General features: G+C 36.2%; 1 protein-coding gene across 2 annotated transcripts in view; it reads left to right on the top strand.

Annotated features, from left to right (window-relative positions):
- The window catches only part of PTAR1 (protein prenyltransferase alpha subunit repeat containing 1), a 51213-nt gene that overhangs the window by 18373 nt on the left and 19250 nt on the right, over positions 1–13590 (top strand). For both annotated transcript variants that reach the window (XM_027549434.1, XM_027549433.1), the window contains exons 3-5: positions 1074–1140; positions 9239–9343; positions 11468–11681. In XM_027549434.1, coding sequence (XP_027405235.1) covers positions 1074–1140; positions 9239–9343; positions 11468–11681 — 386 coding nt within the window. The remainder of the gene's footprint in view (positions 1–1073; positions 1141–9238; positions 9344–11467; positions 11682–13590) is intronic.

Here is a 13590-nt window from a genome sequence, read left to right as displayed (position 1 = left end):
ACACAGGTATACTATGTTACTCTCGGCGATATAAATAGATATAGTTCATTTGGAGGACAATTTGGAAATGCTTATTAGGAGCCATATTGATATTTATATTGTTTGACATAGCAGTTCTACTCCTGGAAGTATATCCAAAGAAATGAATCTGTGAGACAAAAAGTGTGCTTAAAATGTTTGTGATAATACTATCCATAAAAGTAAAAAGAAAACAGGAAACAGCCTAAAGAATAAGATAAATGATAAAATAATTGTTATGCAGTTAAAAATATATTGGGCTTGCCTGGTGGCTCAGAGGGTAAAGCATCTGCCTGCAGTGCAGGAGCCCCAGGTTCAATCCCTAAGTCGGGAACATCCCCTGGAGAAGGACATGACAACCCCACTCCAGTATTCCTGCCTGGAGAATCCCATGGACAGAGGAGCCTGGTGGGCTATATATATAGTCCATGGGGTCATAGAGAGTTGGACACGACTGAGTGACTTCACTAAAAATGTATACTGTAGTAGTATAGGAGAATGCATATAAGAAATAATGTTGAGTGAAAAATGTAGAACAAATTGTGAATTTATCATTGCTATAACTGTGTAAAAATGTGTGTAAAAAAGAATAATTTTGCAGGGGAATGTAAATGAACTGTTAACTAAGTTGAATTATATGTGATTCTTTTTCCCTTTTAAAAATTTGCACAGAGTTAATTCTTGAAATATTTGTGAAATTAAATGAATAGTGGTATAGAAATTCTGTTTCTTTTTTTGTGCCCAAAACTACTGACAGAATGAATAGGTTAGTTTGATTATTCTTTGTAGACATAATTTCAGTGTCAACTTTTAAAAAGTTACATTATTGTATGTAGAAGAAAATCTTCATATCTTTGTACCTGAGGATAATCTTCATATCTCTGACAGCTTAGAAAAATGTTATCATTAAAATTACTGTGACATGAAATATAAGTATAATGTGAGATATATATATATATATATATATATATATAAAATAAAGAGGACCTTGAAAGAGAAGTCACATCTTCAAGGATAGGACTATTTGTTTTTAATATGACTTCTCTTTATTTTAGAATTGATAGATGTCACATGCACCCTGCTACTTCTAAATCCAGACTTTACCACTGCGTGGAACGTAAGGTATGTCATTCTCATCAGCGATAAAATGAAATTGTTGAAATTTCTGAAGACATATAAGACCAGGAATTGTTAGCATTTTGAAAAGTGAAATATAAATCACATATTCATGGCATCTTACACTTATTTCTTCTTTATAATATCTCCATGACAATTCTAATATACACTTTACTCCTTTTTGCATGTTTATGTCTATTCTCCCTCAAATTCATGAAAATATAAATTTTCATGTTGAATTACAGTATACCATTTGATACATGCTTTTAACTTCCTTTTTTTTAGTGGGGGTAGAGGGAATCAGTATAATTGTTTGGATTATAAAGTGTTGGTTAGTGTATTTGAGAAGCACAGCAGTGCAATGGAATGTGTAAAGGTAAGCTTTAAAGGTCACAAACTGTTAGGTTAGTCACATTGTGACCCCTGTGGGCAGATCATTTGACATCTCTCCACTCAGTATTTTGGAGAGGAACCACATTTTATGAGTGTCTTAAGTTCTTAAATTCTGATTGTTGTAGCTTTAAACACAGAATACATTATAGAAATATTAAAATTCAGACCAGGTTTATTTTTTTTAATTTTCAGTTAAACAGTGTGTATGGTTTTTAAAAATTGATGGTTCTTTAGACTAACACAAGTTTTCTTATAAGAAAGCAAGATACAAATTATAGATAAATAAAAGTAAAGTCCTGTTGAACATTGTGAATTCATTTAAAATTTTCTTGTAGGAAAGAGCCGTAGATTATAGCTCTTTATCTTTAAATATGACTTAAAGAATGCTTTAATTTTCTGTGAATTTTAATTCCAAGTTAGTGTTTTATAATACCTACTGAATTTTATATTTGTAGCTGGTTTTATTAAATTTAGGTAACCTCTTGATTTGTTTTACATTTTCTTTTGACTAATGATCAGATGTTTAAAGAGTAAGCAAGGATGGAATGTGTTAGAAGGTTTTAAAAATTTACAAAGTTTAGAATTTTCATTTTCTTTTATGGGAAACTCCAAGTAAGGGAGTAGACTAAATGTTTATGAGTGGCTACTCTATTCCAGGGACCATACTACAACTTTATACATTATCTCATTTAGTCCACACAATACTTGACAACATTTGTTCATCAAATATTTATTGATTAACTACTATGCTAGGTCCTAGACACAGAGGATACATTTAATATGAGAGAATGAAGAGGGTCAGTCTTGACTCTGGTTTTTGGCCTGAGCAACTGAAAGGTTGAAGTTGCTATTTACTGGAATGGGGATGTTTGGGAGAAGAGCAGAGGGGTGTCTGCTGGTTGGAAGTCAGGAGTTCAGTTTGGGACATGATAGGTTTGTGTTCAAGTAGCTGTGTGTGACTAAATTTCAGGCGAGAGTTTTAGGCCAGATATAATTGGGAGTCAGTGGAAAATGTATCATAGTTAAAGCCTTGAGATTGTTTGAGATACCAGTAGTGGGTATAGATATTAGAAAAGAACCAGTCCAAAGACTAAACACTGGGACACTACAGGTTTCTAGAGCAGCACACTTCAGTATAGTAGTCTCTAGCCACGTGTGGCTGTTGAGCCTTTGAAATATGACTAGTCTCCATTGAGAAGTGCTGTAATGTAAACTACACATCAGATTTTGAAGACTAAGTAACCCCCCAAAGTAAAATATCTTTCTTATTAATAATTTTATATTGATTACATGTTGAAATTATAATATTTTAAATGTATTGATAAAATAAAATTTTACTTTATACTTGTTTTTAATGTAGCTGTTAGAAAATTTTAAATCACATATATGGCTCACATGTATGACTCACATTATATTTCTGTTGGACAGCCCTGTTCTAGAGTTTGCGAGATGAGGAAGAATCAACAAAGGAGACTTTTAGGAAGGTACTATAAACTTAAAACTGAGAGTTTTCTTAAAGGTAGAGACAATGTCGTCTTCTTTTTTTTTTTTTTTTTTATTTCCCTAGCCTCTAACACTCCAGTGCCTGGTATATAACAGATCCTGTTTGCAGACTTGGCACTGAAAATAATTAAATTCAGTGAAAAAGAATGAGTGTAATAGAGAAGTGGAAGTACCATTTTTATGTTCACATATTCCTCATCATTACAGAGGAATCGAAAAATCCTCCCACAAAAAAGGATTTTTATTAGCATAATGTATATACACAAACACATAATTCATTGTATATTCATAGTGCAGTTTAGTGGTGAAGAACCTAGTTCTTAGATGTATGGATCTTAGTCCTAGTTCATCAGTTAACTAGCAAGCAGTTGACTTTTGACAAGACTTTTAACTTCTCAGGACTTTTAGTTTTCATATCTTTGAAATAAAAGATCTGAATAAGGTGGTTTTTTTTTTTTTTTTGTATGATTCTTTTGGTCTGTGTTTTTATTGTGTGTGGTTTAGTCTTATGAAGGGAAGTTGCTCCATAAATCTATCTTTAATGATGTTAATATCTGTTAATCTTGAAGCTTTTCTAGTAAGGTGATTTAGTAAGTTTTGTGCTAGATGAGTAGGAAGGAAATCGTGATTTTTAAAAAAATCCATTGTAGATATGTGTTCTAGTAAATTTTAATTTATATTAGTAAGATTGACGTACAAAGACATAGAATCATGAGTATATTTTGAGCAAAAAACGAACAACTTTGAAAGTAAACTGATCTAACCCTATAAGGTCTCACAAATCAAATACTCAGCATTTTATGTCTGATTGTTGGTACATTTCTTCTGACGTAACTTTAGGAAGCATTGAATGATTTTTGGCTGTATTTTATAAACAGCTAAAAGATTGTGTAACACATCAGTAGTTGTTGCAGTCTTAGGGAAAAAATACAGACAATAAGTTTTTGAGCTGATCTGTAATTATAGTATATGATGCATATAGTTTAAAAATCTGGCTGGTGCTAGAAAAAAATGACTAGTACTTTTTTTTTGCTTTGAATTTGCTTTGAAAATTGGTGAATTAATGGACGAAAGAGGTTGACTTCATAATAACGTCCTATTTTTCCTCCAGTCTGTGAACATAGAGTAAGCAAAACATCCTTGAGCAACTACAAGAGCTTGTGTCCAGGCTCCAGTGATTCATAGTCTTTCCTCAGCCTATTTAAATTGGTAGCTTTGTGCAGATTTGATGTTTTGTTCAGACACTTGCAGCGTGGAGACCTTGAGCAGGTTACTGAATCTCCCCCAGCTTCAGTTTCCTTATCTGTAAAACTGAGGTAACTTTGGGCTGCACCATATGAAATCATCCTTTTTGTAGGTCAGAAATGGTTAAGTCCAAATGTCCAGATCCTGGTTTCTAACACCCTTCTCTAATAAAAGGAACTGGGCTTCTTAGAGGACTGACTGATTCTAGGACCAGGTCAGGAAATGTACCAGATGAATCTGGAACATCTTAAGAGAGCCAGAAAGTAAGGCAGTGCTTTTGCTGGCCAAAGCTCAAACAATTTGAGCAATAAAATAATGTAATAATGGATTATTACAAAGTATAAAATCAATATCCATAAGTCCATGCTGATATAAATAAATGCTTGAATAAACAGAGACAATAGACAACTCTTCAGTACTGAAGAATTCCAAATAATTTATCTAGATAACTTCCCTCAAGGAAATGGAGCATATCTCCCTACTCCTTAAAGTGTAACCTTTTCCCAAAAAGTAGAGTGGAAAAATCAATCATATGCTACCTAAGCCAGATATTCAAGGTCAACATCAACAGTGGCAACTCATGCTGATATTACATACCCCTGATACAAAATAATGAAGATAGCACTTTACCTCTGTGGTCCCCTCAAAACTCGCAACTGTAGTCTAACCCTGGAAAAAATATATAAAACACCTGATCAGTATTCTCCAAAACTGTCAAGGCGATCAAAAACAAGGTGGAGCTAAGGGACCAAGAGGAGCCTACAAAGATATAACAACCAAATATAATGTGATATTCTAATGGGACCCTGGAATTTAAAAAAAGGACATTTGGTAAAAATGAAGCAATTCTAATTAAAGTATGGACTTCCAATACTAATCTATAAGTAATGGTTCATCAGTTGTGACAGTTGTATCATAATAATATAAAATGTTAATAATAGAAACTGGGTACAGGACATACAGAAATTCTCTTAATCATTCTTAAAAACTTCTCTATAAATTTAAAGCAATTCTAAATAAAAGGTTTATTTTTTAGAAAAACTGACGTTGGCAATTTCATATTATTCAACATAATATGGGATTTTTGTGAGAACTAATGTAGAAAATATATGTAAATCACTTAACACTGTGCCTTATTCAGGAGAAGTGTTCAATAAGTGGTGGTTTTTATGAGGATGACTTTTATTATTATCATCATTATTATTTTACACAATAACTTAAGATTAAAGAGTGAAAAAAAGGTGGCATATGTTTAGTCAATATTTACTGTATACCAAGTACTGGGCTAACCAGTGGAGATTTAGCCGTGGACATAATACACATGGCCCCTGGTTTCCTACAAATTTTGATTAGAGTGACAGCAGAGAGAACCCCTAATAGTTTGAGAAGGGAGAAAAAATATTAAAACTTTATAAAATAAGATAAATGTTGCAGAAATATGCAAATAACAATTTGTAAACTTTAAGGTATAAGTACATGAAATAACTAACTTCTTAGGATATTTAATTTTTCAATTTAACCTTTATCATGTTAACATGAAATATTTTAATTTATAAATTCTTCATTTTCCTATTTACATATCTCATTAGTTTAATTCAATCTTCTCACATGGCTTATTAACATCAGTGACTTTGTCATCATGAGAACTATTTTTTTGAGTTATCTAGCACAGTTTTCTGGGCTTCCCTGGTGGCTCAGATGGTAAAGAATCCACCTGCAATGCAGGAGAGCTGGGTTTGATCCCTGGGTTGGGGAGATCCCCTGGAGGAGGGCATGGCAACCCACTCCAGTATTCTTGCCTGGAGAATCCCCACAGACAGAAGAGCCTGGGGGGCTACAGTCCATGGGGTCGCAAAGAGTTGGACATGACTGAGAACTAAGCACAACACAGCACAGTTTTCCAGAGCATATTGTGCTTACTTACATTTAAGTTGTTCCAGATACAGTACTTTCCAAATTCACGTGTGACTGGAAATTTTATCTCAAGCTGTATTCCTACTTGAATACATTAAAGTAGGTGTTTTCTGTTGGATCTCTAGGTTATGTGATTGCTGATAGCTATAACTTAAACCAATTACAATATTTCTTTTTAATATAGTCTTTTAAAAACTTCTTTATAACGTTCCAGCACCTGCAATGTTCAGTCCTTCTAGGAATATTTCTTAAATTGATGGTAAAATTTTCCTTCTTTTTTTAATGATTCTGCCAGGCAGTCTCTTTAAGCATCCATCTATACCATTGATTGAGGTTGTTTCAGACTAAGATATCTTTACAAGTATAACTTTGTTGTTCAAAATAAAGAGATTACGAGATGGCCCTTATTTAAGAAACTTTATAAAGATTCAGTTGTAGGGTAACTTCCTTTTTTCTGAAGAAAATTTTATTTCTTCTTATATGTATAGATATATATGGGCTTCCCTGGTAGCTCAGATGGTAGAGAATCTGCCTGCAGTACAGGAGACCCAGGTTCGATCCCTTGGTTGGGAAGATCCCCTGGAGAAGGGAATGGCTACCCACTCCAGTATTCTTGCCTGGAGAATTCCATGGAGTCGCAGAGTCGGACATGATTGAGTGACTAACACAAACACACATAGACATATATGGGAATATAGGTAGGCAGTTGTAAGTAAGGAGAGGTTTAAATTTAGTAAATGGAAATTTGGCTTAATATAGTAAATTGTCTACAGTAGCAACTTAGCAGCAGCAGCAGCAGTGGTGTTTAAACTCTAGTGTGACCTGGAGGACTGGTTAAAACACATTGCTTTGCCCCACTGGACTTTTTGATTCAGTGTGCCTGGGTGAGGCTTAAGTTCCAAATGATGATGATATTGCAGTTAGGGACACTATTTTCAGAAACAGTGTGCCTACAAAATACTAAACAGCTTAACTTACATAGAGTAGCATTTTGCCTTTGAACAAAACATTACATATTTCAAAAGAAAAAGGATCTAGAGCTATAAAAGTAACTGGCTATTGTGATAAATATTCCTTTGATGACATAGATTTCCTGTACCTTGAAAGAAAAATAGTCAATAAATCATAAATCATTTTTTAAACCATAAACCTTGGTATCACTTCAAACTATTTTACAGAGTTAAGTTACTTACCTGAAATAAAATTGATTGTAAAATGCAAGTATTTATTATCATTATTTAGTATTTTCATTAAAAAGGAAGTTCTTTTCCTTATCAAATAAGAATCTGTTGGGAAGGAAATGTATTGCGGTTTTTAGGAACTAAGTCCATCTAAGTAGGTGAGATATATAGTCTGGGCTCTGGTTTTGAGATTAACATCTCTAAAATAAATGATGAGCCCCTACTACAGGAAAGACGTGGTAAGATTAATAAAAACTAGCAAATGACCTAATTTTATTATAAAACAATAGGTAAATTGAAAAATCGAAGTGTAATCAGTAATATCAGAGCTTATTATCAAAAACTTACCTGAGAAATTCAATCTAAACTTACATTAACCTGAGAAATAGGTGAGGCTCTCTTGCGTGACATAGTTTATAATTGCACTGAAGCTTTGAACAGTTTTAAAATAACAAAAAGTTCCTATTCCTTTTACTTTTGTTTATATTTCAAAAAGGAATGGTCTAGTGTATCAGGAGCCATTCAAGTATTTCTCCTGGTAATGTCTTTTGGAAACTTACCCTAAGTAGTAGTACAAATGAAGTTATAAGCGCAGAGGTTTTTGTTTCAGAATGCCTGCTGCTGGTGCTGCTGCTAAGTCGCTTCAGTCGTGTCCAATTCTGTGCAACCCCATAGACGGCAGCCCACTAGGCTTCCCCGTCCCTGAGATTCTCCAGGCAAGAACACTGGAGTGGGTTGCCATTTCCTTCTCCAATGCATGAAGGTAAAAAGTGAAAGTGAAGTTGCTCAGTCGTTTCCGACTCTTAGCGACCCCATGGACTGCAGCCTACCAGGCTCCTCCATCCATGGGATTTTCCAGGCAAGAGTACTGGAGTGGGGTGCCATTGCCTTCTCCGTCAGAATGCCTTTAGAATAGCAAAAACTTGAAAGCAACCTGAAACATCTAATTATAGGGGGAAGGGTTGTTAAATTATCAGACAGTTACTGAACAAAAACTATGCTGCTGCTGCTAAGTCGCTTCAGTCGTGTCCGACTCTGTGCAACCCCATAGACCGGCAGCCCAACAGGCTCCCCCATCCCTGGGATTCTCCAGGCAAGAACACTGGAGTGGGTTGCCATTTCCTTCTCCAATGCATGAAAGTGAAAAGTGAAACTGAAGTCGCTCAGTTGTGTCCGACTCTTAGCGACCCCATGGACTGCAGCCTACCAGGCTCCTCCATCCATGGGATTTTCCAGGCAAGAGTACTGGAGTGGGGTGCCATTGCCTTCTCCGAACAAAAACTATGTGACCATTTAAAATGTTTAAAGATTATAAAGAACTGTGGAAATAATTCTCGAGATATAAGAACAGAATATAAAATCGCATGTTAAAATATAGATGCATATGAGGAAAGGTAGAAGGGAAAAATTCAAAAATAAAGTTTGTTAGGATGGCTATTGAATGAATGATTTTTTTTCCCCTTACATCTCAATCCAATGTGTTTGTTGTTGTATGTGTGGTTTTGGTAATGAACAAGACCATATCGAGTCCTACTTAGGAAGTTAGAATAATTCTTGATTAGTATGGGATCTGCCCTGCATATACTGAAGTCAGGCCTTATAAGTTTTGGAAATGATACAAGCCAGAAAACTCCTTTGCCCTCTACCAAATAGACCACTAAAGTTCCACTGCTGATTTAAGAGCTTCCATTTCTGTTTTTTAATTAATTTCAAGATTATGGGAATACATTCTTGATTACTGTGTGTAACATTTAAGAGAGTTTTATTTTTTTAATTCTTGGAAATTTGCTTCACAATGAGGTTATATTAATAGTCATGCAATTGTGTAGAAAAATAAAGTAATAGTTCTTTTTATTTTTCTTTTACAGAAAAGAGCTGATCCTCTCAGGTACTTTAAATCCAATTAAGGACTTACATCTGGGAAAACTGGCCTTAACTAAGTTTCCGAAGAGTCCAGAAACATGGATTCACAGGTGTGGTTAATTTACACCACGGAATTCTTAGGGCTTAGAACGGGTGGAGGAAAAAAAACACAGAATATGAAGCAGGTCACATACTGATTACTGAATTCTGAAGTCAGATTATATCTACATTCAAGCCTAGATGCCATCACTTTCTACTTAGGTGATATCTAGAGATTATTTAATCTCTTCAGGCTTTGGTTTTATCATTTGTAAAATGAGAATAATAATTACATCTATCTCAGAGTTAGTGGTTGAGTTTTACTTGAGGTAATGCATGTAAACACAAGCACAGTGCTCGACATATGTTAAATACTCAGTAAATTTTATGTTATTACTAACTACCTGAAGCAGTTATGGAAATTGCACTTAGATATTCAACTATAATGAGCAACTTGAGTTTTAATTAAACTTGGATTTAATTCAGTCAGGTGTGTTCCTGGTAAAAATGGTGGTGGTGGTTGTTATGGTTATTAAAATCAACCAAATAAAGGCAACTGAGGTGAATGGGGTGTAGACTGAATTAAAGTTGCTAAGACCATAAATGCAAAGAGTATTTTTAGGTTAAAAGCTGAGGCAGATAATTGAAGTGCATGTAAGAACTCTTTTCAAAATCCTGGCTATCTGGAAGCATTTTACTCTTGAATCACACATAACATCTTTGACTAAAATGAGATGGTCTGGGCTTACTGGTTGGGGTCAATGGGGAGATTCTCTAAAGAAATCTGTTCTTAGTTTATTAAGCCACTTTTAACTTTTCTTAAATCCTGAGCATTTTTAGGATCTTAAAGTCAGTTTAAGGTATCTTAACTGTAACCTTGCCTTTGGCTAGCATTGCAGAGCTGCTGGTGCTAAGTCATTTCAGTCGTGTCTGACTCTGTGGGACCCCATAAATGGCAGCCCACCAGGCTTCCCTGTCCCTGGGATTCTCCAGACAAGAACCCTGGAGTGGGTTGCCATTTCCTTCTCCAATGCATGAAAGTAAAAAGTGAAAGTGAAGTCGTTCAGTCATGTCCAACTCTTAGCAACCCCATGGACTGCAGCCTACCAGGCTCCTCCGTCCATGGATTTTCCAGGCAAGAGTACTGGAGTGGGGTGCCATTGCCTTACTCGAGCATTGCAGAGCAGCTGCTTCCAAATGATGCAGTTGGTTGTACTTTCTCCCTATTAGAAATTGGGATAGCAGACTACAGAGAAGTGTATGATTATGTGTATAGAGACTAGGAAAGGGGTGATGGTAGAGGAAGGGAGTTATTACTAACATAGATGCATCCATCGATTTATTGACTTGTCTAAGGTTTTATAAAGCAAGTTTTGGTTGTTAAAAATAACATTATTTGAAAATGACAAAAGTGAATTTTGTTACTCAATTTCCTGTATCCTGGCTTGAAAATTTTAATCTATAAAGAATGCTTTCTTATGAGAAAATATTTGTAAAAACTAAAGACAGTAAGTGGTTAGAGGCAGTTTTGAGTGCTTTTCATTTAAATGTATGCTAATAAAAATCTTAGATAAGGGGAAGATTATAGATGAAGAAATTTAAAACCTCCGTGATGGTTTCACTAATTATATTGATTTTTTTTCTTCAAGATTCTATGCTATAATATAGAAATTTTGCTTTATAAAAGCTTAATGCAGCTTCTTCTTTGCAAACACACAAAGGGTGAGGCATGCACATATAATTAAAAGTGAACTGTGCTTCTTTTGAGTATTTACCAGCCAATAATTAATATCACTCCTTCCCATACCCACAGTACCACCAATCAGACACACACACACAAACAGTCCTGTTGCCTTTACATTTCCTGGCCAAATGAAGTTTTGGAGTTGTCATTTCCAAATTGATGACGTTTTCTTTTTGACAGATGTTAACATTTTAGAATGCTTTTTCTATAATCTTTGTCCTTTATCCTCACCCCCACCACCCCTCCACACCCTGCCTACATCCATGGTGCTGAAATTATTATCATTAAAAACACAAACAACTCTCCCCCTCAAAAAAAGACCCTTGAATACTGGGCATTACTTTGCATTGTCTATGAATAGAAATTAAATTGACAACAAAGAGAACTCTGGTTGTTTCCCTCTCTGGTTTATTTTCTTTACTCATTTCTTGCCCACATGTTACCTTAACAGGCGATGGGTGCTACAACAGCTAATTCAGGAAACCTCCTTGCCTTCCTTTATGACCAAAGGAAACTTGGGAATAATTCCTGCAGAAAGGACACAGCAACTAATACGAGAAGAGATGGAGGTCTGTGGTGAAGCAGCAGGGAGATACCCAAGCAACTATAATGCCTGGTCTCATCGCATCTGGGTTTTACAGCACCTGGCTAAGCTAGACACCAAGGTAGGGTGTTATTTTGTGTCCCTAGGCACGTGTCTGTCTGCCATTTAAATCATCTGGTAGTATGTAGTAATTCCTTCTCAGAGGAGCTTTTAAAGAGAGAAGTAATGGCCCAGTAGCCCAGAGAGGATTGCAACAACTGATACCTCGAGGGAAACTGGCAATTTAAAACAAGTTTGCATCCCTCACCCGCACAGCTTTGGCACTGTTTAAGGCTAGTGTACTGGTAGAACAAAGAAGGTTTAAGCAGTAAGGAAGACAGAGTATAACTCCTTTTGCCCTGAAATAGGAAGAGATGATTAAACTTGATACAATTGAAATTGTTCTTTCTTGGTAGCCTTTTGTTATGTGACTTAATGTGCTAGATCAGCTGGCTGCCTTTTCACAATCTCTTTTCTTGGGGAGGGAGATCTCACCCAGGTGTTCCCACACTTGGCCGAGTCTGTAAATTACCTGACGATTCTTACATCCTACCCTACATCTACTGAATCGAAATGAGGGTAGGATTTAAAGATCAGTATTTTTCACAGGCTCAGGGGATTGTTTGGATGCAGAACCAGGTTGGGAATTGTCACTGCCTAATCCTTTTAGTTTAGAAATGAGGAGATGGAAGTTTCCAGAGAATTTTAATGGCTTGGACTCAGCCACAGTTGTATCATTTATTATTCATCAGAATGAGAGCCAGGTATCCCTGTACTCCTTCTTACATACTACAGCTTCTCTATTTTTTCTTCACTTCTTATGGTATCAGTGCTTTAGAATCTAGAGTACTCTTCCAAAAGCTTTCCAGGCTTAAGACAATTTAAAGGAGTCAGAATGTCTCACATGGCGCTTTTAGATTAATGGGCTCGCATTCTCCATTTTTGCTTACCTCCCCTTCCTGTATCTCCTTTCAGGTCCCCTCTCCTCTCTCTGTGTGCTAGCCAGAGACTCCTCCAGAATAAATAGGAGAGCTTTCGCTTCTGAGGGATTTTAAGCCAATGATTCTGAAAGAGAAGGCATTCTTTGCAGCTTACATGGCTTTGCATTTCAGGAGGGGTGGCCACCTAATGGAATGGAAAGAGAAACAGAATCACATTAACCCAGGTTCAGATTCTGGCCCTATTAGCTCTTTGTGTAAAGTAAGGCTTTAATGTTTTCATCTATAAGATAGGGGCTCTGCTGCCTGCCTCCGTGGATTATTGTGAAAATTACTTGTGTTAATGTGTATAAAGTACTGGGCACCTAGTAGAGGCTCACAGAATTCCTCTCTCTGCTCCGCATAGGTAGAAAACTTAGGTGGAACTTGACTGCCAGCTAGGTTAACTCAGTGCAATTCATTCATGAAAAAAGTAGTGAAATTTTATTGTTACCAGACACTGTACTATACATTGGATATGGCATAAAGACAAAAAGCTTACTACCAACAAATTGAAAATCTAGTTGAAACAGATACTGACAGTTACAAAGCAGGGTAACACTTGCTGAAACTGAGGGAATTTTCCAGGCACATTGGGAGCACAGAAATGTCTCCTCTGACTGGGCTCATTGACAACAGCTGCGAGAGGGAGCGATGCTACATTCTCAGGGGCCTGGAGCAGTGAATACAAGTTATCTGGTGGGTATAGGGGATATGGAGTGCTTTAAAGTCAGTCATCTCAGCTGCACAACTTGGTGTCCTGTGGGAGGTAGGGAAAGGAAAGGGGAAGGTTGTGGATAAAGGAAGGCAGAGTCCAGGTGAGCTGAGAGCTCTTTGGAAGCTTTCTTGCCTTGATGTGGACCTTTTAAAGAAGCAGTCCATATATCAGAAACACAGGGCCAAGGTGGAATTCTTGGTTCCTTGAGACCATCTCATAAGTCATGTATGAACTCATCTGCCCTGGTCCACTGCTAGGCTTACATGTTGTCAGCCTGCCCTCCTCTGCCTTGGGGA

This window comes from Bos indicus x Bos taurus, chromosome 8, assembly GCF_003369695.1.
Source record: "Bos indicus x Bos taurus breed Angus x Brahman F1 hybrid chromosome 8, Bos_hybrid_MaternalHap_v2.0, whole genome shotgun sequence".
NCBI lineage: Eukaryota > Metazoa > Chordata > Mammalia > Artiodactyla > Bovidae > Bos > Bos indicus x Bos taurus.
Note: the sequence above shows the minus strand (reverse complement) of the source record. Positions and strands in the feature narration are given on the sequence as shown.